The sequence below is a fragment of the Microcebus murinus genome, chromosome 2, assembly GCF_040939455.1.
Source record: "Microcebus murinus isolate Inina chromosome 2, M.murinus_Inina_mat1.0, whole genome shotgun sequence".
Taxonomy (NCBI): Eukaryota; Metazoa; Chordata; class Mammalia; order Primates; family Cheirogaleidae; genus Microcebus; species Microcebus murinus.
The window spans coordinates 34,150,127-34,174,641 of record NC_134105.1 but is presented as its reverse complement, the minus strand read 5'-3'; the positions used below and the strand labels follow the sequence as shown (position 1 = coordinate 34,174,641).

At 40.9% G+C, this 24,515-nt stretch overlaps 1 protein-coding gene and 1 pseudogene across 4 annotated transcripts in view; one reads left to right on the top strand and one right to left on the bottom strand.

Moving 5' to 3' along the window:
- The window catches only part of NASP (nuclear autoantigenic sperm protein), a 35,481-nt gene extending 18,750 nt beyond the window's left edge, over positions 1–16,731 (bottom strand). Inside the window, exons 1-3 of one of the 4 annotated variants that reach the window (XM_012776020.3) lie at positions 15,765–16,731; positions 15,416–15,510; positions 6,255–6,305 (exon numbers count right to left, since the gene is read on the bottom strand). In XM_012776020.3, coding sequence (XP_012631474.1) covers positions 6,255–6,305; positions 15,416–15,471 — 107 coding nt within the window. In that variant the 5' untranslated portion in view covers positions 15,472–15,510; positions 15,765–16,731. Of the gene's footprint in view, positions 1–6,254; positions 6,306–15,415; positions 15,738–15,764 lie in introns of those variants that run through there. The other 3 variants (XM_075997817.1, XM_012776019.3, XM_012776022.3) reach the window with 3 other exon arrangements.
- A 6,820-nt stretch (positions 16,732–23,551) lies between these two features.
- On the top strand, positions 23,552–23,964 carry LOC105877473 (2-iminobutanoate/2-iminopropanoate deaminase pseudogene; annotated as a pseudogene).
- Positions 23,965–24,515: the final 551 nt, after the last annotated feature.

The window sequence follows — 24,515 nt, the reverse complement described above, 5'->3', positions numbered from 1 at the left end:
AAGATATAGGAGAAAATCTTAGTGACTTTGGATTTGGCAAAGACTTCTTAAATGAGAGAAAAAGCATAAAATATCAAGAGAAAAAAATCAATAAACTAGAGAGATCATTAAAAGGAAAAACTGTTGTTTTTTGAAAGACAGTTATAAAAACAAAAAAGGCAAGCCACAGACTGGGAGAAAATATATGCAAAACTATCAAAAGAGTTGGCTATATAACAAACTCTTACAACTCAATAAAAACAATCCAATAAAAAAACGGGCAAAAGATTTGAACAAGTATGTCATCAAAGATATATGACAAATAAGCACATGGAAAGATGCGCAACGTTATTATTTAAAGAATGCAAATTAAACCAACAGTGAGATACTATTATACTCCCACTAGAATGGCTAAAATTTAAAGACTAACTGCATCAAGTGCTGACAAGGATGTAAAACAAATGGAACTCTCATACACTGCTGGTAAGAATGTAAAGAATCACTGCTGGTAGAATCACTTTAGAAAATGGTTTGGGTGTTTCTTAAAGTTAGATACATACCTACCATATGATCCAGCCATTCCAATCCTAGGTATTAACCCAAAAATTAAAAGTGTATACCCACACAAACACTAGTACACAAATATTCACAGTAGCTTTATGTGTAATAACCAAAAATTGGAAACCCAAACAGATAAACAAATTGTGGTGTATCTACATTAGAGAGTACCACTCACCAACAAAAAGAATGAATGGACTATATTGATACATGTGAGAACATGGATGAATCTCAAAATAATTATGCTGAATCAAAGAAGCCACATACAAAAAATTACTGTATGATCCTATTTAGATAAAATTATACAAAATGCAAACTCATTGTTAGTGACTGTAAGCAGATTAATGGTTGCTGGGGAGGGAATGAAAATACAAAGGAGGATGAGAAAGCTTTGAGGAGATAAGTATGTTCACTACCTTAATTGTGATGCTTTACAGGTGTATACATATGGTTTCTAAGTTCCATTAATGGAAGCCAAGTTTTTTGGAAGGATAATCCCTTTACTTAATTCAATCAATCAAATTTGAGCACCTACTATTGACACTGTGACTATAATAAGTAAAGACTGATCTGAGAAGAACAGACTGTCAATGTAAAACTGAAGAAAGGAGGCAAGCCATAGGGGAAAAGCACTCCAGGACAGAGGCAGCACTAAGTTCAAATCTCTAACAGAAGCATTCTTGAAAGTATTTGAGAAATAGAAAATTTTTCTGGCTAGAGTTAAGCTATGGGGAAAATTGTGGGAAATATAGGAAATAAAGGGAAGGGGGAAAGAGCAGCAGCATATCAGTATAGAGGAAGACAGAATAAGAAGAGTAGTAGGGGGCCGGGCGCTGTGGCTTGTGCCTGTAATCCTAGCACTCTGGGAGGCCGAGGCGGGCGGATTGCTTGAGGTCGGGAGTTCGAAACCAGCCTGAGCGAGACCCCGTCTCTACTAAAAAAAAATAGAGGCCGGGCGCTGTGGCTCACGCCTGTAATCCTAGCTCTTGGGAGGCCGAGGCGGGCGGATTGCTCAAGGCCAGGAGTTCAAAACCAGCCTGAGCAAGAGCGAGACCCCGTCTCTACTATAAATAGAAAGAAATTAATTGGCCAACTGATATATATATAAAAAATTAGCCGGGCATGGTGGTGCATGCCTGTAGTCCCAGCTACTCGGGAGGCTGAGGCAGGAGGATTGCTTGAGCCCAGGAGTTTGAGGTTGCTGTGAGCTAGGCTGACGCCACGGCACTCACTCTAGCCTAGGCAAGAAAGCGAGACTCTGTCTCAAAAAAAAAAAAAAAAAAACAAAAACAAAACAGTATGCTAAATGAAATAAGCCAGTCACAAAAAGGTAAATACTGTATGATTCCACTTACATGAGGTACCTAAAGTAGTCAAATTCAGAGACAGAAAGTAGAATGGTGATTGCCAGGGGGGCTGGAGGAGGGAGAAATGGGGAGTTGTTTAATAATTATAGTTTCAGATTTGCAAAATGAGATTAGTTGTACAACAATGTGAACTACATAGACTTAAAAAGATGGTAAATTTTATGTTGTGTATTTATTTTACCACAGTTTCAAAAACTACCATCATCAATTTCATCAGAACAGTCCTAAAAAATCAGCAAGAAAAAAAATCAAACAACCCTATCAAAAAATGGACAAAGGACATGAACAGAAACTTCTCAAAAGAAGACAGAATAATGGCCAACAAACATATGAAAAAATGTTCAACATCTCTACTCATCAGGGAAATGCAAATCAAAACCGCAATGAGATACCACTTAACTCCAGTGAGAATGGCCTTTATCAAAAAGTCCCCAAACAACAAATGCAGGCGTGGATGTGGAGAGAGGAACACTCCTATACTGCTGGTGGGACTGCAAACTAGTTCAACCTCTGTGGAAAGCAATATGGAGATACCTCAAAGCGATACAAGTAGATCTACCATTTGATCCAGCAATTCCACTACTAGGCATCTATCTACTCAGAAGACCAAAAGTCACTTTATGAAAAAGACACCTGCACTTGAATGTTTATAGCAGCACAATTCACAATTGCAAAGCTGTGGAAACAACCCAAGTGCCCATAAATTCATGAGTGGATTCATAAAATGTGGTATATGTAGGCCGGGCGCGGTGGCTCACGCCTGTAATCCTAGCTCTCTGGGAGGCCGAGGCGGGCAGATCGCTCGAGGTCGGGAGTTCAAAACCAGCCTGAGCAAGAGCGAGACCCCATCTCTACTATAAATAGAAAGAAACTAATTGGCCAACTAATATATATAGAAAAAATTAGCCGGGCATGGTGGCTCATGCCTGTAAGTCCCAGCTACTTGGGAGGCTGAGACAGAAGGATCGCTTGAGCCCAGGAGTTTGAGGTTGCTGTGAGCTAGGCTGACGCCACGGCACTCACTCTAGCCTAGGCAACAAAGTGAGACTCTGTCTCAAAAAAAAAAAAAAAAAAAAAATGTGGTATATGTATACCGTGGAGTACTAGTCAGCTTTAAGAAACAATGGTGAGGCTGGGCGCGGTGGCTCACGCCTGTAATCCTAGCACCCTGGGAGGCCGAGGCGGCGGATTGCTCGAGGTCGGGAGTTCGAAACCAGCCTGAGCAAGACCCCATCTCTATTAAAAATAGAAAGAAATTAATTGACCAACTAAAAGTATATATACAAAAAATTAGTCGGGCATGGTGGTGCATGCCTGTAGTCCCAGCTACTTGGGAGGCTGAGGCAGGAGGATCGCTTGAGCCCAGGAGTTTGAGGTTGCTGTGAGCTAGGCTGACGCCACGGCACTCACTCTAGCCTGGGCAACAAAAGTGAGACTCTGTCTCAAAAAAAAAAAAAAATTGAAAAAAAAAGAAACAATGGTGATATAGCACCTCTTGTATATTCCTGTATAGAGCTGGAACTCATTCTACTAAGTGAAGTATCTCAAGAATGGAAAAACCAGCACCACAGGTACTCAGCAGCAAATTGGTATTAATGGATCAACACCTAAGTGGACATATAGGAGCAACATTTACCGGGTGTCGGGAGGGTGGGAGGGGGGAGGAGGGGATGGGTATATACAAACACAATGAGATGTGCAACATTTGGGGGATGGACATGGTTGAGGCTCTTACAGGGAGAGGGGGGTCCACAAGCAATATATGTAACCTTAACACTTGTACCCCCATAATACACTAAAAATTAAAAAAAAAAAAAAAAAAAACAGTCCTGAAGTATTAGGACACTGTCAATCTCACAGGAGTTTCCAAAATCTTAATTTTTGTTTGAAAGCTCACATTCTATCACTGGCAACAGATACTGTAAGTTGTTTTTTCCCTTAAAGTGATAAGCTCACTTTATTCATTTTGGAGAAAACATCTGCCAAACATCCAACTCTGAATAATCAGTTTGTCTGCTGGTCATTCTTTTAAGTAAGTAGAACTAAAAGTTCCATGAAAAAAGTAGCTCATAATTCAAACCATCATACCAGTACTTTTCCTAAAGACAACCATCATATCTACTTTGATATGTAGAAGTGCTTTATCCATAATTTCTATTTTGCCAGATTATTACAAAGCCATGTAGTCAAGGATTGAGAATTAATACACACTTAGTTTGTACTAATGTTCAACATTGCTTTATCATGGACATTTCTAAATGAAGGTGGGTGGGAAGAACACAGAGTTGCTAGTATTGTTTGGTGACACTGCCTTGATTTATGTTATGGGGACAGCAGGTTTTTCCACCATTATTTTTTCAACATTATTGCCAGTGGTCAACACAGTGAAAAAGGCAAACATCTTGTCATTATGAAAATAGTTCTGATCTTACATAATCCCTGAAAGGATACTGGAGACCCTGAGGGTGTACAAGAAAAAGTTTGACAACTGCTGAATAAGAGCAGGAACAGACATCCCAAAGGAGAGAATATGTGGATAGAGATTTATGATGCAGTGTTAAGAACTTTCTCTTCCTATTGTTTATTCAATGAACAAAAAACCAAAAATAACAAAACATAAAGTAAAATTATCAGGTAAAAGTAAGAAAAGGGGTAATGGTGTTGAATGTTTAGGAACATATTAAGAAAAAGTTATTCAGCAGAATGGAAAAGTAATTTGACCAGGGAAATGTGGCATAAGTGCCAGTCAATAGCAAAAATCCACCCAGGGCTAGGCACAGTGGTTCACACCTATAATACTTAGCCCTTTCAGAGGCCAAGGCAGAAGGACCACTTGAGGCAAAGAGTTTGAATCTAGCCTAAGCAACATGGTGAGACCCCATCTCTTTAAAAAAAAAAGAGAGAGAAAGAAAAGAAAAAAACTATTCAGGTGGCCGGGTGGCTCCCGCCTGTAATCCTAGCACTATGGGAGGCCAAGGTGGGAGGATTGCTTGAGGTCAGGAGTTCGAGACCAGCCTTAGCAAGAGCAAGACCCAGTCTCTACTATAAATAGAAAGAAATTAGCCAAACACTAAAAATAGAAAAAAAATTAGCCAGGCATGGTAGTGCATGCCTGTAGTCCCAGCTGCTCAGGAGGCTGAGGCAGAAGGATTGCTTGAGCCCAGGAGTTTGAAGTTGCTGTGAGTTAGGCTGACTCCACGTCACTCTAGCCCCAGGCAACACAATGCACAATGTCTGTCTCCAAAAAAAAAAAAAAAAAAAAAACAACCAACAAAAGTATTCAGGCATGGTGGAAGCATGCCTGTGATCCTAGCTACTCAGGAGGCTGAAGCGGGATGATGATCATTTGACCCTAGGAGTTTGAGGTTGCTGTAACTGTGATAATGACACTGCCCAGCAACAGAATGAGACCTGTCTCCAAAAAACACACACACACAACACCCCCCCCAAAACAACACTAAAAATCCACTCAGATCAGTAGTTACGAACTTAAAGTGAAACTAATCAGAATTTTTCCAACTAACCTTTCATGTTTCTCTCTGAATCAGAATATCCTGCTCCTCTAAAAATCAAATGCTTATAATATTGATAATTACTATGTATTTGAGTGAGATAATAGCCCAGCTACATTTATGCAGTCCAGAAACTTAAATCTTCTGGGATATGCCACAAGTAACCATCTTAAAAGTTTAGGTGAATACATGTTTAGGACCAATCCTGAGCAGTATTCACTCCACCCAAAAACTGGATTGCCGTACACATAATTAGGTAGTATTTTTAGAACACTTATTTTAAATAACCAAGATCACAGGGGTAAGACATTATAAAAAACATAACAAAAACGAAAATCCCTACAGACACTTTAAAAAACAGATGTGCAAGGCAAGATATTCTGCAGAAGGATTAAATAGAACCAGTAATTCTGAATCTTATCAAAAGCTTTCCCAAAACACAAAATCCCAAATTCTATCTCAAGCTTAACAAATATAATCTCCAGGCATGCAACCTAGCATCTGACCTTTGGGTAAGCTTTCTAGTTAATTACTTTTAAACTAGAATAACCACAAAACTGAAAATGGCAACCTTACAAAATAGAGATTAAATTAGCAAAAGTATTCAAAGAAAGAATAGATTATCATTTGTTACGCATGAGTAAAGAGCAAAATAAATTCTAATATTTGAATCAAATGCAAAAAACCTTTACACATCATTGTCAGGAGACTATAAATTACAGGCAAGTACCTTACTGTTCAGTTAATTAAATGAAACTAACTGCCCTCAAGTTACAATGCTCTTAGTTTATGTTCCACATATGATATGAATCTAATTGTACCATGTAAATAATCTTACCTCTGTACTTTATCCCCAGAAGTAGAAGGAGCAGGAACATCATCTTCAATTCTGTAATGAAAAATTAAGAGGGAAAAAGTAAAACTGAAGCCTATTTTAAGCCTGAAAATTAAATAAATTCAGAAAAAATATAAAGGAATAAAAAAGCTATGATTTATTAAACACCCAAGAATTATTTACCTACTTACATAATCAATTTTAATTCTTACTCTTTCAAATATCCAGGGTTGAAAATAACTAGCAAACTTCACAGCGAAAACCGCAGAGATGAGGTACAACTTAAAAGGCAGTGCTTTCAGCTGCAGGTAATTAAGCTAGCTGGGCCATTTGCCCAGAATCTCAAAATAGTCTTGGATCCTTATCTACAAATTTTTCCTGCCACAGCCAATTATATACATCAAATAATTTTATTAAAGGGTTATTCTGGCCAAATGGTACAACACAGAGCTTCTCAAACTACCTGTGGTTAAAGGACTAGGTTTTTTATTTCCAATCTGTAACAGTTGGGTTTTTGTAAATTACAATAGAAATTTCATAGTAATGTCAAATTACTTTGTTCCTAAATGCTTATTCCAAACTTTCCTACTTATCTCTTTGTAGGCCAGTAACAAAACAACACTAGTCTATGAACCACACAATGTGGTAGTAACACAGAAGTCCAAATAGAGTTTGAGTACTAAAAATAAACACATTATTAATACTGCACTTACATGCTATAAAACATTCAGGCACCACTGGCAACACCACAAAAAATGTTTTGTATCCACATAGGAGAAAGGGTGAGATGCAATAATATTTAACTTTCATAGCTAGCTGTGATAGAAGTAATTGGAACTGGATTCACCCTTCTGCCTCAGATAACTAAAAAAATAGCTAAAGTACATGAAACATCAGTTTTCAGACACTCAACTATTAGCACAGTACAGTGATCTGACAGAAGAGGAAAACATGAGGTGAGCCTTATGAGTGCCCCAGCTTACTGCCTGGAGAGTTTTGCCAATAACATAGAGGAGGAACCCAAACACATTTGACAGTCTCACCGAATTGAGGAGACCAAGGTGGCTAGAATTTATAGGACACAATAGTGGAAAGGAGAGAGCTATAGAGAGCAAGATTTAGAGATCTACAGAAGGGTCCCTCTAGTCTTTGGCTAGGTTCTAATTTAACTTAATGCATGAGAAAACTACTAAGGCCTGGGAAAGAACCACCAGAATGGAGGAGATGAAACCTCAGAGATCATACAGGTTTCTAAAATAGTTCATGGACATCAAGTACAGCAGTCAGAAGAGTACTACCTTTAATAATGGACACAAATTAGCAATAGACTAAATAAAGAGTGTTTCAGATCTGCTTAACAAAACTTAAAAACAGCCTCAAAAAGAATGAACTATTTCCAAATAACCATCCCAGAACAAAGCCAAAATATATTCAAAGGAATAAAAAAAAATTCAGCAACCAACAAGAAACTTCACAATGTCTGATATCCAAAAATAAAGTTATCAGGCAAACAAAGAAACTAAACAGAAAAATAAAACCCATAATGAAAACAATTAATCAATAGAAACAGATTCAGAAATGAAATAGATGAGAGAATTAGGCAAGGACATTAAACTAGTTATAACTATATTCCACATGCTCAAAAAAGGTAAAGAAAAGCATAATTAGAGAAATAAATTTTTTTTAAAAGACCCAAAATCAAGCTTTTGGAGATGAGAAATAACTTGATAGGACTAACAGCAAAAAGCCGCTTCTCTGCCTTTTGGCTAACATCAAGTGTAGGATTAACAGCAAATTAGAGCCTACAGAAGAAATATTCATAAACCTACAGTAGGAACTATCCTAAATAAAAATTACAAAGACTGCATTTATTTTTGAGACAGAGTCTTGCTTTGTTGTCCAGGCTAGAGTAAGTGCCGTGGCGTCAGCCTAGCTCACAGCAACCTCACACTCCTGGGCTCAAGCAACCCTTCTGCCTCAGCCTCCCGAGTAGCTGGGACTACAGGCATGCGTCATCATGCCCGGCTAATTTTTTCTATATATATTAGTTGGCCAATTAATTTATTTCTATTTATAGTAGAGACGGGGTCTCGCTCTTGCTCATGCTGGTTTCGAACTCCTGACCTCGAGCAATCCGCCCGCCTCGGCCTCCCAGAGTGCTAGGATTACAGGCGTGGGCCATCAAGCCCGGCCCAGCCTTCGCAATATAGCAAGATCTCCTCTCTAAAAAACCACAAAATAAACAAAATAAAAATAAATAGCACAACTGTCATAGTGTCAATCTCTATATTATTAAAGCTTAACTCCTCCCTACTTTGACAAATATTTTCTTAAATATCACATAAATTCTAATAATAGAGCAACTTTATAACTTTCTTCCTCCCACTTTCCATCATAAAATGTAACCAGGCACAAAGCTAGACAGGTATGCAGAAGCCAGATCGTTTATTGTGATGCCAACCTAAGGCTTAAAAAAATTGCTTTTAAATTTTTTTAGTGGGCAAGGTCTCACTGTCACCTGCTGGAGTGGAGTAGTGCCATCTTAGCTTACTGTAACCTCAACCTCCTGGGCTCAAGCGATCCTCCCGCCTCAGCCTCCCAAGTATAAATTTTTTATTCTGAAGTCAGGAATCACTGAAAATGTATTATGATCAAATTTACTTTTTATACATCCTGACTGCAGTACAAAATATAGGTTTTTGTTTTGCTTTGTCTCTGTTGCCCCAGTAGAGTGCTGTGGCATCAGCCTAGCTCAAAGCCACCTCAAACTCCTGGGTTCAAGCGATTCATCCTGCCTCAGCCTCCCAAGTAGCTGGAACTACAGACACGTGCCACCACATCTTGCTAATATTTTCTATTTTTGGTAGAGACAGGGTCTCGCTCTTACTCAGGAAGTCTCAAACTCCTGACCTCGAGCAATCTTCCCGCCTCAGCCTCCTATAGTGCTAGGATTACAGGCCTGAGCCACCACACCCAGCCTGGTCTTTAACAAGGATGTCAATATCATGAATGGAGAAAGAACAGTATCTTCAACAAATGGTGTGGGGAAAATTGTCAAAGACCATTTGACCATATGTAAGGTTTATTTCTGGGCTCTCTATTCTATTCCATGGGTCTGTGTTTATACCAGTACCAAACGGCTTTGATTACAATAGCTTTATAATGTTTTCAAGTCAGGAAGTAAGTCCCAATATTTTTTTTTCAAAATTATTTTGGCTCCTCAGGGTCCCTTGAGATTCCATATAAACTTAAGGACAAATTTTTCTACTTCTGCAAAATATGCTATTTGGATTTTCATAGGGATTGTGTTGAATCTGTAAATCACTTTGGATAGCATGGACATCTCATTATTAAATCTAATTCATGAACAAGGGATGGATGTCTTTCCATTTTGTGTGTGTCTAATTTCTTTTAGCAATGTATTGTAGTTTTATACCTCCTTGGTTAGAGTCATCCTAAGAATTTTATTCTGATACCACTGTCAATGGAACTGTTTTCTTAACTTCCTTTACAGATTTTTCATTCTTAGTGCATGAAAGGCAACTAATTTTTACCTAGCAATTTTGCTGAATTTATTTATTCTAACAGCTTTTTTGTGGAAGCTTTAGGGTGTACCTCAGTTTTTAAAGCGGTAAATGAAGAATACTTTTTAGACATGTATATTCAAATAACATGTATATATGCATGTAACCTACCAAGGTTAACAGATGTGATGATTAGTGAACTGTCTCTTAGAGAATAAGATGTCTTAGTCGACTTAGTGTTACTATAACAGAATACCTACAACTCAAGAGTTGGTAAAGAAAAGATGTTATTTGGCTCACAGTTCTACAGGCTATGTAAGAACATGGCACTGGCATCTGTGTGGCTTCTGGCAAGGGCTTTTGTGCTGTATTAAAACATCATGGACAGCCAAGGCAGGCGGATGGCTCAAGGTCAGGAGTTTGAAACCAGCCTGAGTAAGAGCGAGACCCCGTCTCTACTAAAAAAAAAAAAAAAGAAAGAAACAGAAAGAAAACAATTGGCCAACTAAAAATATATAGAAAAAATTAGCATGGCGCATGCCTGTAGTTCCAGCTATTAGGGAGGCTGAGGCAGTAGGATTGCTTGGGCCCAGGACTTTGAGGTTTCTGTGAGCTAGGCTGATGCCACAGCACTCTAGCCCAGGCAACACAGTGAAGACTGTCTCAAAAAAAAAAAAAAAAAAAAAATCGTGGACAAGGTCAAAGGGGAAGTGGGTTACATGCAAAGAGGGGCCAAATCTAAGGGGTGTCTTAGCTTTGTAACAATCAATTCTCGAAGGAACTAAAAGTCCATTCTTCTAAGAACTAATCTGTCTCACCACAGCAAGAACTCACTCACTACAACAGGAATGGCACCAAGCCATTCATGAGGGATCCACCCTTACCACCCAAACATCTCCCACTGGGCCCCACCTCCTAACACTATCACATTGGGGATCAGATTTCAACATGAGATTTGGTGCAAACAAGCCATATCCAAACCACAGCACAAGGCCATATTTATCTTATTGAGAAATAATTCCAGCACATACATTTATTCCATTTATTTTGCTGCCCCACTCTCCTTTCCCCACCTAATTTCAGAATTGATTGACTATAATCTTTTTTTGAAGACAGAGTCTCCCTTTGTTGCCCAGGCTAGAGTGAGTGCCATGGCATCAGCCTAGCTCACAGCAACCTCAAACTCCTAGGCTCAAGGGATCCTTCTGCCCCAGCCTCCTGAGTAGCTGGGATTACAGGAATACGCCACCATGCCCGGCTAATTTTTTCTGTATGTATTAGTTGGCCAATGAATTTTTTTCTGTTTATAGTAGAGACGGGGTCTCGCTCTTGCTCAGGCTGGTTTCAAACTCCTGACCTCGAGCAATCAGCCCGCCTCGGCCTCCCACAGTGCTAGGATTCCAGGCGTGAGCCACCACACCCGGCCATATGATCTTCTAAACATAGTATGTTTTTTCACAGGTCCACCAATTGGATCCTTTTCCCACTTACACATTTGAACTAATATACTGACCTAACTCCTCCTCCATTCCACCAAAACATAGGTACCCAGGTACTCTGGCTAAATCTTTCATACCAATATATTCTAAATATAAGACATTAATTCCTCCTAATTCCATGAAGCTAACTCACAGGAAATTATCTTCAACAGCAAAATAGTAAGCACCAACATAAACCTCACACCAACAAAGATGAAACAAAGCACTTGTGGAAATAGAAATTCCAAGCCTCAAAATTTTACTCCAAAGACTATTGGGCTAAACCACTTAGTTTTATTTTGACATTTTTTTCTTCTAAAGCAAAAGATAAGCAGCTCAGGAATTACAACACAGCTAAGCCAAAATTCAATGCATTACATAGGATTTCTCTTTTCAATTGAGCTTTCTCCCTCCCTCCTCCCTACCACTGCAGTACAAACTACTATACACTATTTTTTATGATATAAACAAAAAGGTTAAGAAAGAACTAGTTAGAAAGCTAAGAATGCCAGGACTGATTTAACATTTAGATAATCATAATTACCTTAAGCAATATTGTTCAAATGGTGTATAGTAACACAGAAGTCAAACTGAGGCTTTTTTACAGATGATAAAACTGTGGTCCACTATCACCTACTTAAGCAATGAAGCTGGTTATCAAAAGCAATTTTAAGCGGGATGAGGTGACATACGCCTGTAGTCCCAGCTATTCAGAAGGCTGAGGCAGGATTGCTTGAGCCCAGGAGTTGGAATCCAGCCTGGACAACACAGTAAGACTCCCATCTCTTTTAAAAAAAAAAAATCTTACAAACATCTTGATTACATTAAAAAAAAAAAAAATCTGAATTGACGTTTATTTCTCATTCCATCTATTCTTTCTACTGTTTTAGACGTTATATTTATTCTTTCAGTAGTTATACTGGAATTATAATATACATTCTTATCTACAGTCTAAATTCTTTATTTCTTTATCCTACCTATAAACATGAGGACCTTAGAAACTTGACTTCTAAACATCCCCACCAACTTACTTAACTGAGGTACAATGCCTACATTGTTCTCTCAAACTAATTAGATGGGATGATGAAGAAATAAAAATGGAAATGCTGAGGTTTAATCCAGTCTGTCACTTATTAATATCTGGAAATTATTTCTCTAATAATACCAATAACTCTGATCTTGAGTTTCCTCCTCACCTATAGAATAGAGATAAAAACTACTTCACACTGTACTCATGAGAGATCAAATTAATACTTATTTTTAAAAAAAGTAAACAAGGCTGGGCATCATGGCTCACACCTGTAATCCTAGCACCTTGGGAGCCCGAGGTGGGAGGATTGCTTGAGGTCAAGAGTTTGAGACCAGCCTGAACAAGAGTGAAACCTTGTCTCTACCAAAAATACAAAAATTAGTGGATGTGATGGCATCCACACCTATAGTCCCAGCTACTTGGGAGGCTGAGGCAGGAGGATTGCTTGGGCCCTGGAGTTTCAGGCTGTAGTGACCTATAATGACATCACTGCACTCTAGTCCAGGCAACAGAGAAAGGCACTGTCTCAAAAATTTAAAAAATAAATTAAAACAGGCCAGGCACAGTGGCTAACGCCTGTAATCCTAGCACTCTGGGAGGCTGAGGCGGGTGGATTGCTCAAGGTCAGGAGTTCGAAACCAGCCTGAGCAAGAGTGAGACCCCGTCTCTACTATAAACAGAAAGAAATTAATTGGCCAACTAATATATATAGAAAAAACTAGCCAGGCATGGTGGCGCATGCCTATAGTCCCAGCTACTCAGGAGGCTGAGGCAGAAGGATTGCTTGAGCCCAGGAGTGTGAGGCTGCTGTGAGCTAGGCTGACGCCACAGCACTCACTCTAGCCTGGGCAACAAAGTGAGACTCTGTCTCAAAAAATTAATTAATTAATTAATTAAAAGAAACAACAACAACAAAAAACACCCAGTACATATACTTGCTCATTTTTAGTTTTCAATTTATGATAGGAGGAGCTGGGCTTGGTAGCACAGATCTGTACTCCCTAGCTACTTGGGAGGATTGCTTTAGCCCAGCAGTTGAAGGCTGCAGGGAGCGATGATTGTGCCACTGCACTTCCAGCCTGGGTCTGAGAGAGATCATATCTCTAAAAATAAATTTATGATGGGAACAAAAATTAAAATGGCTTATTGTTTTTCTATCTGCATATACATAAACTTTTTCTGTGTATAACCAAGAAGCTGGAGACTAGTTCACTAATAACCTAACTGGCTATACAAAGAAGACACCTGAAAATCTGTAAGAGACATTATTAGGTGCATACTTTTATGTTTTTTTGTTTAAACAGAGTCTCACTTTGTTGCCCAGGCTAGAGTGAGTGCCGTGGCATCAGCCTAGCTCACAGCAACCTCAAACTCCTGGGCTCAAGCAATCCTCCTGCCTCGGCCTCCTGAGTAGCTGGGACTACAGGCATGCGTCATCATGCCCGGCTAATTTTTTCTATATATATTAGTTGGCCAATTAATTTCTTTCTATTTTTTTTCAGTAGAGATGGGGTCTCGCTCTTGCTCAGGCTGGTCTTGAACTTCTGAGCTCAAACAATCAGCAGCCTCCCACAGTGCTAGGATTACAGGCGTGGTGAGCACCACGCCCCAGCATACTTTTATCTCTTAAAAAAAAAAAAAAAAACCTTTCAAGTATTGAAAGGGGTGAGGATTCATCTAAATGAAATAGAGGTGTCTAGGAAGCACAATAATAAAGGAACTCTTTATAATAGGTACAGCATGACTTCCAAGCCTAATCTCTACTGGTCCTATCCAATCAATGGGGAAAAAGGTAATGAGAGCTTGAAATTAAAATTATTTCCAGTTCCAAGGCGATTTTCAGGATAGTATGAGAACCAATCCACAACATGAACACAGAGGAAACAAAAGGTGGCAAGTATTGTAGGTAGAGATAAGCAAATCTCTAGTAACTACAAACATCATCGTGAGAATGTAAGCTTATAGAAAAGCAATTATAAAAATGTCATTTAAAAAAAAAAACACCTCACAGCAACCTTTCTTTTTACAGGGAAGGCAACTAACTTCTAAAGTGCACAAGGCTAGAAAAAAAGAACCAGGTACCAAAAAAATAAGGGAAAATTGGAAAACCAGAACTACTGTATGAAAACAGCACTTGTTTCCTACAACTGATGTAGCGTTTCCCTCCATTATTCATAACAATAGCTTATGCCTGGGTGGCACTGTGTCACTTTCAAAACAATCATACCTTCTTTCCCTCCAGTCTACACTTCGTGCATGCTACAACCGATTCTCCTAGCAACCAAACTGCTGGGAAGTGAAGAGAGTTTCACGAAGCGCTGAATGAAGACGCTTTGTGTCCTGATAATGTTCCCTGAAACAATCAACACCTTCAAGGTCTAAATAAACTACGCTCCTCCCCACTACAAACAGGAGCTCTCGAGGGTCGTAGTGTGCGGTAACCATCCCCCGAGCACACGAAGTAAGCGAGGAGGCGGAGAAGAAAAGAACTCACCGCGCCCCTCCGCGGAAGTCCACGGCTTTAGCTCCAGTCGCAGCCCTAAACAATGGAGATTTCCCGCCTCCTCAGGGCCCCGCCCCCTACTCCAGAGTCGAGGGAGGGAAACGAACGCACGCGCGCAAGACCCCGCCCTCCGCAAGGCCCCGCCCACTCCGACCCCTTAGGTCCAGCCTCCTTCCTCGTGCAGGATTTTTTTTTTATTTTGGCGCCAAATCTGTTGGTTATATTCCCGGGTTATCTAGGGACTCTACTGGAGGGGCACGTGAAGAGTATGGGGACAGTAAGGGCATGACGGCAGACCCTAACCCTGGGCCCCGCCTCCCCGCCGACAGCCCCGGGCCGGGGGAGGAAGGAGAGGGGCAGGCGACAGAGACAGCCGCCGCTGCCCCCGGCAAGATGGCGGCCGCGAAAAGAGGGGCAGGGGGCGCCAGCCGATCGCCGTTACTGCTGGTGCGCGAGGCACTCAGGAAGAGGGGAACTTCTACAGTGTTCAGGCCTTCCCCGAACAGCGACAGTTATTCTTGAGGAGGCAAGTCCTCCTGCCCAACGGTCTGTTCCTCCCGCAGGGCCCCTGTCCGTCAGCCCTCCCCGAGGACTGGCCAGTGCCTCAAGCTCTCCACCGTCCTGCTTACTTGGCAGAAACCAGCTCCGCGGCGATGGCGGCAGTGGCTGTGGAGTCTGTGGCCATGGTTCCCCTGAAGTGGTGAGCCAGTAGGTGGAATAGAGCCTGTGAGGAAAACAGAAGGTATATGGGACGCCAGAGACTTAGTCAGGGACAGAAAATGGCAGATTGGAGACTCCGCGCGGCTAGGGCCCTCTTATATACCAGAGCTCTTTGCCCCGCCCATCCACTTCCGGATCCTCCCCCTCAGGTTTAAAGGGCCAGGACTCAACCCCCCCTGTATCCCACGGACAGCCCATCCCCCCCCAGCCCTCGCTGTATGGCTCCGCGGGGTACCTTTCCTCTCTGGCCCGCCTTACCTGAGAAAAGCTATTTCCTGTTTCTCTGCCAAGTCGCGTAAGAACTGGAATCTTGATACTACAACTCCTGACAGGGCGCCAACCTTAGGCTTCCACAGAAAGGGAAGCCAGTGCTGTTCTGCATATTTGGAGCGAGTAGCGGAGGATCCCCTTCCGACCTGGATACTAGGGAAAGTGACTTGAGACTTTCTATCCGTCCTATCAGTCTTAACGGACGAACACGTAAGCGCAGAGTACGGGTACAGCAGCAACAGCTAGAACTGACCTCGGTGAGAGATGCGTGGCTCTGGCCCCCAGCAACAACTGACGCAAGAAGATGCTCTTCTAGGATTGGCTACAGCTGAAACTACCGCGCTTGATTCAAAGCTCAGGGCCGCGGCGGGAAACGGCTGGCTCCTCCTCCCTCTGGACCCGCCCCCGTCGGCTGGCCCAATCAGCTCATACCATCCCCTTAGACCCTACCGAGATTCCAAATCTGGCTAAATTAATGCTCCCAGCTCTTCTCGTCCACTCTTGGCTACGATTTGTTGAGTGCCTACTACGTGTGGGGTACTGTGCTTAGATGCTTTAACGCTATAGCCATTTTATTTAATCTTAATTTAACCATTTATTTAATCTTAAACAACAGTGCTACTAGAGAGATCTCTGCTAGCGCTATGTCGTAGAAAAAGAAACCAAGGTTCAGGGAAGGTGTGTGTGACTTGCTCAGAAAGTTGCAAGACAAGTCGTTATGGCAAGCAATGTGCCTCATTTCCTGCAACTGGCTGACTGAAAAATAATTGGCAGGCTGAAAAAGCTGCACTTTCTCACACCTGAAGCATCATCCATTCCTTTTCACTATGGTCCAGTCTATGGTAATCAGAACAGGGGTTTTTATTTTCCCTCAGGTTATACACATCGACTAGGAAAGATTCCTGGTGAGGATTCTTATTCTAATCTAACAAGGCTCAGGCAGGTTGAAATCTTTGAGGCTACAGAGCTGGACCTGGAAATGCCAATTCCTGGGGCAAACAGACATGAGGTCTCCCATTATTTTCTTGGTGACCTGAGCCAAATCATGTAATCTCTTAAGATTAAATGTAAGATGAGGATAATATTAGTATCCACCTCATAAGGATACTGGGAGAATTAGAGATAATTAGCATTGTGCCTGGCTCCTGCTAAGCAATGGCTACCACAGTCTCATGACATGGTAACCAAAGATTGGAAAGGGAAGATCTCTCCAGAGTCCTTACAGCCAAGGCGAGAGCTTGCAGAAACCCATTCCACTTACTTGTCTGAACCATTCACCTATTAAACCAATATTCACTGAACACCTATGATGTGCAAGGCTTTGTACTAAGTCTTGGGGACAAAAGACAAAGTCTCTGCCTTTGAGGAATCCAGGGAGAACATATATATATATTTTTGAGACAATGTCTCTCTCTGTTGCCTAGGCTAGAGTGCAACGGCATCATCATAACTCACTGCAACCTCAAACTCCTGGGCTCAAGCAATCCTCCTGCCTCAGCCTCCGAAGCACCATATTTTAAATCTATCTACTTCTTTCAATCTTTAATCCAAGTCTAGACACCATTACCTCTTCTCTATACTACTGCATAGCCTCTGGTCTCTGTTTAACTCTACCCAAAAAACATTTTTTAAATGTAAATCAGAGCCAGGCGCGATAGCCCATGCCTGTAATCCTAGCACTCTGGGAGGCTGAGGCGGGCGGATTGCTGGAGGTCAGGAGTTCGAAACCAGCCTGAGCGAGAGCAAGACCCCGTCTCTACTATAAATAGAAAGAAATTAATTGGCCAACTAATATATATATATATAAAATTAGCCGGGCACTGTGGTGCATGCCTGTAGTCCCAGCTACTCGGGAGGCTGAGGCAGAAGGATTGCTTGAGCCCAGGAGTTTGAGGTTGCTGTGAGCTAGGCTGACGCCATGGCACTCACTCTAGCCTGGGCAACAAGCGAGACTCTGTCTCAAAAAAAAAAAAAATGTAAATCAGGCTAGCACAGTGGGTCACACCTGTAATCCTAGCACTCTGGGAGGTCCAGCAGGGGAAGGAAGGGAGGGCAGATAGCTTGAATTCAGGAGTTCCAGACCAGCCTGAGCAAGAGTGAGACGCCTATCTACTAAAAATTTAAAAAAAACAGCCAGGCATGGGGGCATGCGCCTGTAGTCTTAGCTCCTTCGGAGGCTGAGGCAGTAGGATTGCTTGAGCCCAGGAGTTTGAAGTTGTTGTGTGCTAGGTTGACACCATGGATCTCTACCCTGAGGGACAGAGCAAGACTCTATCTCAAAAAAAAAAAAAATAGTAAATCAGATCAGGTCACTCTCCTTGAATAGCTTGCTATTGCTCTTAGAAGAAATTTTAGGCCAAACCGAGTGGCTCACGCCTGTTATCCCAGCATTTGAGGAGACCAAGGCAGAAGGATCACTTGAGCCCTGGAGTTTGAGACTAGCCTCAGCAACAGTGAGACCTTATCTCTACAAAAAATAAAAAAGGCCGGGCGCGGTGGCTCACGCCTGTAATCCTAGCACTCTGGGAGGCCGAGGCAGGCGGATTGCTCGAGGTTGGGAGTTTGAAACCATCCTGAGCGAGACCCCGTCTCTACTAAAAATAGAAAGAAATTAATTGACCAACTAAAAATATATATACAAAAAATTAGCCGGGCATGGTGGCACATGCCTGTAGTCCCAGCTACTTGGGAGGCTGAGGCAGGAGGATCACTTGAGCCCAGGAGTTTGAGGTTGCTGTGAGCTAGGCTGACGCTATGGCACTCACTCTAGCCTGGGCAACAAAAGTGAGACTCTGTCTCAAAAAAAAATAATAACAAAAAATAAAAAAATAAAAAAAATTAGCCAGGCTATTTGGGAGGCTGACACAGGAAGATTGCTTTAACCCCAGGAGTTTGAGGTTGCAGTGATTTATGATGAGGCCACTGCACCCTAGCCAGGGCAACACAATAAGACCTAAAAATAAAAGAAAGAAATTTTGATTTCCTTATCATTGCCTACAAAGTCCTACAAGATTTGTTTCTAATCTACCAATCTACCTCTTCAAATTCATCTCATACTACTCCCCTTCATTTGCCATACTCTAATCACACTGGTTTCCTTTCTGCTCTTCAGAATGCCCAAGTCCTTTCTCACATTAAGGGGCCATTACATTTGCCACCTTACTGCTTAGAAAGCTTCTCTTCCAATACTCTGAATTATTAGCTCCTATTCATCGTTTAGGTTGGTGGTCCCCAACCCCTAGGCCATGGCCTGGTACCCGTCTGTGGCCTGTTAGGAACCAGGGCAGGCATCACGGCCGGAGCTCAGCCTCCCATCTCCCAACCCCATCCATGAAAAAAATTGTCTTCCATGAAACTTAGGAACTGGGTGGCACAGCAGGAGGTGAACAGGGAGGGAAAATTCTTCTGTATTTACAGCCGTTCTCCATCGCCGGCATCACCGCCTGAGCTCCACCTCCCCACCCCACCATGTCTGTGGAAAAATTGTCTTTTATGAAACTGGTCCCTGGTGCCAAAAAGGTTGAGGACTGCTGCTTTTGGTCCCATCTCAAATGTTACCTCCCCAAAGGGGCCAGTCTGACCACCCAATTAAAATTAGCTTCCCCTTGTTTATTTCTTCCATTATACTTATCAAAATCTACAATTATTATTTACTTATTTTATACTCTCACCCCCTTCTAAATATATATATATATAGGCTCCATGTGACCTTTTCTGTCTTGTTTAGGCTAAATCCCCAATGCATACAATGTCTGACTCATACTGGGTGTCCAAAATGAATTTATTAAACAAATGAATAAAGCAATCATATTATAATCATAACTGGAAAAAAATAACTCAGTCAAAACATGTCTACTTAAGGCTGGGCACGGTGGCTCACGCCTATAATCCTAACTTTCTAGGAGGCCAAGTCAGGAAGATAGCTCAAGGTCAGGAGTTTGAGACCAGCCTAAGCAAGAGGAAGACCCTGTCTCTACCAAAAATAATTGGCCAACTAAAGATATATGGAAAAAAATAAGCCTGGCATGGCAGCACATAACTGTAGTCCCAGCTACTCAGGAGGCTGAGGCAGAAGGATTGCTTGAGCCCAGGAGTTTGAGGTTGCTGTGAGCTAGGCTGATGCCACGGCATTCTAGCCTGGTCAATAGAGCGAGACTCTGCCTCAAAAAAAAAAAAAAAAAAAATTGTCTACTTAAAATAGAAACCAAGATTTCATAGTAAATAATGAGGGTAAATAGGACTTTTTATCTTAGAGAAATAAAACAGGGCCGGGCGCTGTGGCTCACGCCTGTAATCCTAGCTCTTGGGAGGCCGAGGCGGGCGGATTGCTCAAGGTCAGGAGTTCAAAACCAGCCTGAGCAAGAGTGAGACCCCGTCTCTACTATAAATAGAAAGAAATTAATTGGCCAACTGATATATATATAAAAAATTAGCCGGGCATGGTGGCACATGCCTGTAGTCCCAGCTACTCGGGAGGCTGAGGCAGGAGGATTGCTTGAGCCCAGGAGTTTGAGGTTGCTGTGAGCTAGGCTGACGCCACGGCACTCACTCTAGCCTGGACAACAAAGTGAAACTCTGTCTCAAAAAAAGAAAAAAAAAAAAAAAAAAGAGAAATAAAACAAAAATTTTATAGATACATATTTTTTTGGTTTTTTGTTTTGTTTTTGAGACTTTTCCACATGGAAGCATTAGGAGAAAAAAAATAAAAAAAGAAAAAAGAAAAAAAAGAGACTTGGTCCCATTCTTTTGCCTGGGTTAGAGTGCTCTGGTGTCATCATAGTTCACTATAACCTTAAACTCCTTGGCTCAAGCGATTCTCCTGGTTTAGCCTCCCAGGTAGCTAGGACTACAGGTGCATGCTACCATGCTTAGCTAATTTTTTTTTCATAGATAGCTGGTCTTGCTATGTTGCTCGAGCTGGTCTCAAGCTCCTGGACTCCAGGGATCTTCCTGACTTGGTTTTCCAAAGTGCTAGAATTATAGACATGGGCTACTGTATCGAGCCATAAAAATTATATTAAATAATATAGGGGCTGGTCTGATGGTAGTGGGTTATCAAAACTTATTTATTATTATTTTTTTTTTGAGACAGAGTTTCACTCTGTTGCCCTGAGTAGAGTGCTATGGCATCAGCCTAGCTCACAGCAACCTCAAACTCCTGGGCTCAAGCAATCCTTCTGCCTCAGCCTCCTGAGTAGCTGGGACTACAGACATGTGCCACCATGACTGGCTAATTTTTTCTATTTTTGGTAGAGATGGGAAACTCGCTCTTGCTGAGGTTGGTCTGTCTTGAACTCCTGAGCTCAAACGACCCACCCACTTCGGCCTCCCAGAGTGCTAGGATTACAGGCGTGAGCCACCATGCCTGGCCAAAGAACTTATTAACATTAGTGTCACTAAAGTTGGTATACAACCCCCACTGCTAAACTTGACTGGCAAAAAAAAGAAAGAAAAATATTTAGGGAGGACTTCCAGTTAAAGAGATGCCATTCCCTTTTGACACTTGTCTACATAACAATAAAGAAATTTTTTACTTATTTTTTAAGGTATAAACTCACAAGATTAAATAGAATAGGAGAGGAAGCAACAGACACAAAATTTTGACAGCTGGAAAAGATATGAATAAGTAGTTACTGACCTAGCTAACTAAGAAAGGAGAATCCCAATGGGGAAAACCAAGAAGCAACAAGACTGACAACACAGAAATTACAGAAGTCTCAGGAATTGGCTGCATGTCCTCTAGGAGTAGGGTGTGGACATAGACCAAAAAAGTGGGTTAGGTTAAAAGTATTTTAAAAAGCAGTTTGACCCCCAAAGTCAAGAAATTCAATGAAGCGCGGGTGAAAAATTAATAAGAAAATATAAAATTTTAAATAAATAAAGAGAAAAAAGTTAATAACTTTAAAATTAAAAAAAAAAGCAGTTTGACCCCTAAATCTCCCCCAAGCTAAGAGAAGACTGAAAGTTTATTCTCTACAGAGAGTAAAACAAAAAAGATGTTGAACTAAATTGAAGTTGAAGGTAGAGGAAAGGCATTGAAAAGAGAAGAATTAAATGAATGTTTACATACAAATGTTGAGACCTTGTGACAGACTGCTAGTTGTTTGTCTCCCAATATCTATTTTTGTCTTCTTCTGTAGTAGGAATAAAACCCTGATTGTTTTTATTTATGTATTCATTTTAGTGCACACCCATCAGAATAAAAACCAAAACTGTCAATTTCCCTTGGAGCTAGAAATGCCCACATGATGACATTTTGGTCAATGGAAAGTGAACAGAAGTGATGTATGCAATTTCCATGTAGAGACATCAAAATGAAGGGATTGTCTTTCAGAAGACACAGTGGCGAATCATGTTGGATATGTCAATCAGGGAAATGCTCCAGGAATGACAATGTTGAAAGACAGGAGAAGCCTAGGTGCCTAACATCATGGAGCCACCATACCAGCTCTAGGCTACTTAATCCTAAAATGTTATATAAGAAAGAAATAAACTTCTTAGATATAGCCATCATAAATATATATATATGTAGAAATGTGTTTGTGTGAGTTTATATATATATGTGTGTGTGTGTATGTATATATAATATATATATATGATAAAGACTAAAAATAGGCCAGGAGCAGTGGCTAACACCTGTAATCCTAGCACTTTAAGAAGAGGGAGCCCAAGGTGGGAAGATGGATTGAGGCCAGGAATTATTTTTATTTTTATTTTTTTTGAGACAGAGTCTCACTCTGTTGCCCAGGCTGGAGTGCCATAGCATCAGCCTAGCTCACAGCAACCTCAAACTTCTGGGCTCAAGCAATCCTTCTGCCTTAGCCTCCCGAGTAGCTGAGACTACAGGCACGTGCCACCATGCCCGGCTAATTTTTTTCAATATATGTTTTTAGTTGGCCAATTAACTTCTTTCTATTTTTAGTGGAGACAGGGTCTCGCTCTTGCTCAGGCTGGTTTTGAACTCCTGACCTTGAGCGATCCTCCTACCTCAGCCTCCTAGAGTGCTAGGATTACAGGCGTGAGCCCCTGTGACCAGCCCCGAGAACAGGAATTATTAATAGAAAGCAGCCTGAGCAACATAGTGAGAACTACATTTCTACAAAAGTAGAAAATTAGCCAGGTGTGGTGGGTTATGCCTGTAGTCCCAGCTACTCGGGAGGCTGAGGCAGGAGGATCACTTGAGAGCAAAAGTTGGAGATTTCAGTGAGCTATGATTATACCACCGTACTCCAGCCTGGGTAACAGAGTGAAACCTTGGCTCAAAAAAAAAAAAAAAAAAAAAAAAAGCAACAAATACTAGGATTGCAAAAGAAAGAGAGATAAATCAACAATTATAGTTGAAATCAATAGTTAACACATGCCATTCAGAAATGATTATATGAAGCAGATAAAAAAGGAGAAATATTGAAGACATTATTAATATGCTCAAATAACTAAACATTTATAGAAATCTGTACTCAAAAACAGCAAATTCACATTATATTCACACATCATAAATCATTTACAAACAAGGACCACACATTCAGCCTCAAAGAAAGCCTTAATAAATTCCAAAAAATCATTAGCATTATTATATAGGTTATGTTCTCCAACTATAAAGCTTTATTGGATTGTAAATAATGTTTTATGTATGGCATAAATAATATAAAATACCCCTTGGGTTGCTTTTGGGTAGGAGACCTGGCGGGGTGGTCAGTCAGTCAGCTGAGACTCCAGCGGGTTTGCAGTAGTGGCTTGCTCTCACTCCGAGGGGCTGCAAGAGGAGAGGACTAGCCATGTGGTCCTTGATCAGAAGAGTGATCAGCACTGCCAAAGCCCCGGGGGCCATTGGCCCCTACAGTCAAGCTGTATTAGTCGACAGGACCTTTACATTTCAGGACAGATAGGGATGGACCCGTCAAGTGGACAGCTTATGCCAGGAGGAGTAGAAGAAGCAGCTAAACAAGCTCTTAAAAACATGGGTGAAATTCTGAAAGCTGCAGGCTGTGACTTCACTAATGTGGTAAAAACAACTGTTTTGCTGACTGACATAAATGACTTCAGTACTGTCAATGACATCTACAAACACTATTTCAAGAATAATTTTCCTGCAAGAGCTGCTTACCAGGTTGCTGCTTTGCCCAAAGGAGGCAGAATTGAAATTGAAGCAGTAGCTTTCCAAGGACCTTTCGTAACACCATTACTATAAGTGGGCCCAGTGTTTAGTCTGGAATTTTTAACATCTTAATTTTTATAGTTGATATAATAACCTCTTAATTTTTATAATTGATAGAAGCATAAGCTTGACTAAAATATCTGAAGTTATCATGGAAATAGGATATAATAGGGGTAGTTGAACATGAATGAAGATTAGATACTGCATCCAGTTGCTGGTGTGTAAATTACACTTAATATATACCCATATGACTGAATATAGGAAAGAGATACTCATTACATAGTTACTCAAATAAATAAAGGGAAATAACAGGTAGGAAAGATGAGTTATTGTTTCTGAGATATAATCAAAAGCACACCTAATCAAACTAATGATGTGGAATATTTAGTTCTCATGTCAGATCTATGATTCTTTTAGTTGAGTAAAATTAAAGTATTTAAATATGAATGGTAGAGGTCTAGGAGAAGGAAGTGGACCAACATTTTATATAACTAATATTTTTCTAATGGAAATAAAATAGACATTTATTTAAAAAAAAAAATACCCCTTGGGTTAAAAAATCATGAAGGAAGGCCTGGTGCAGT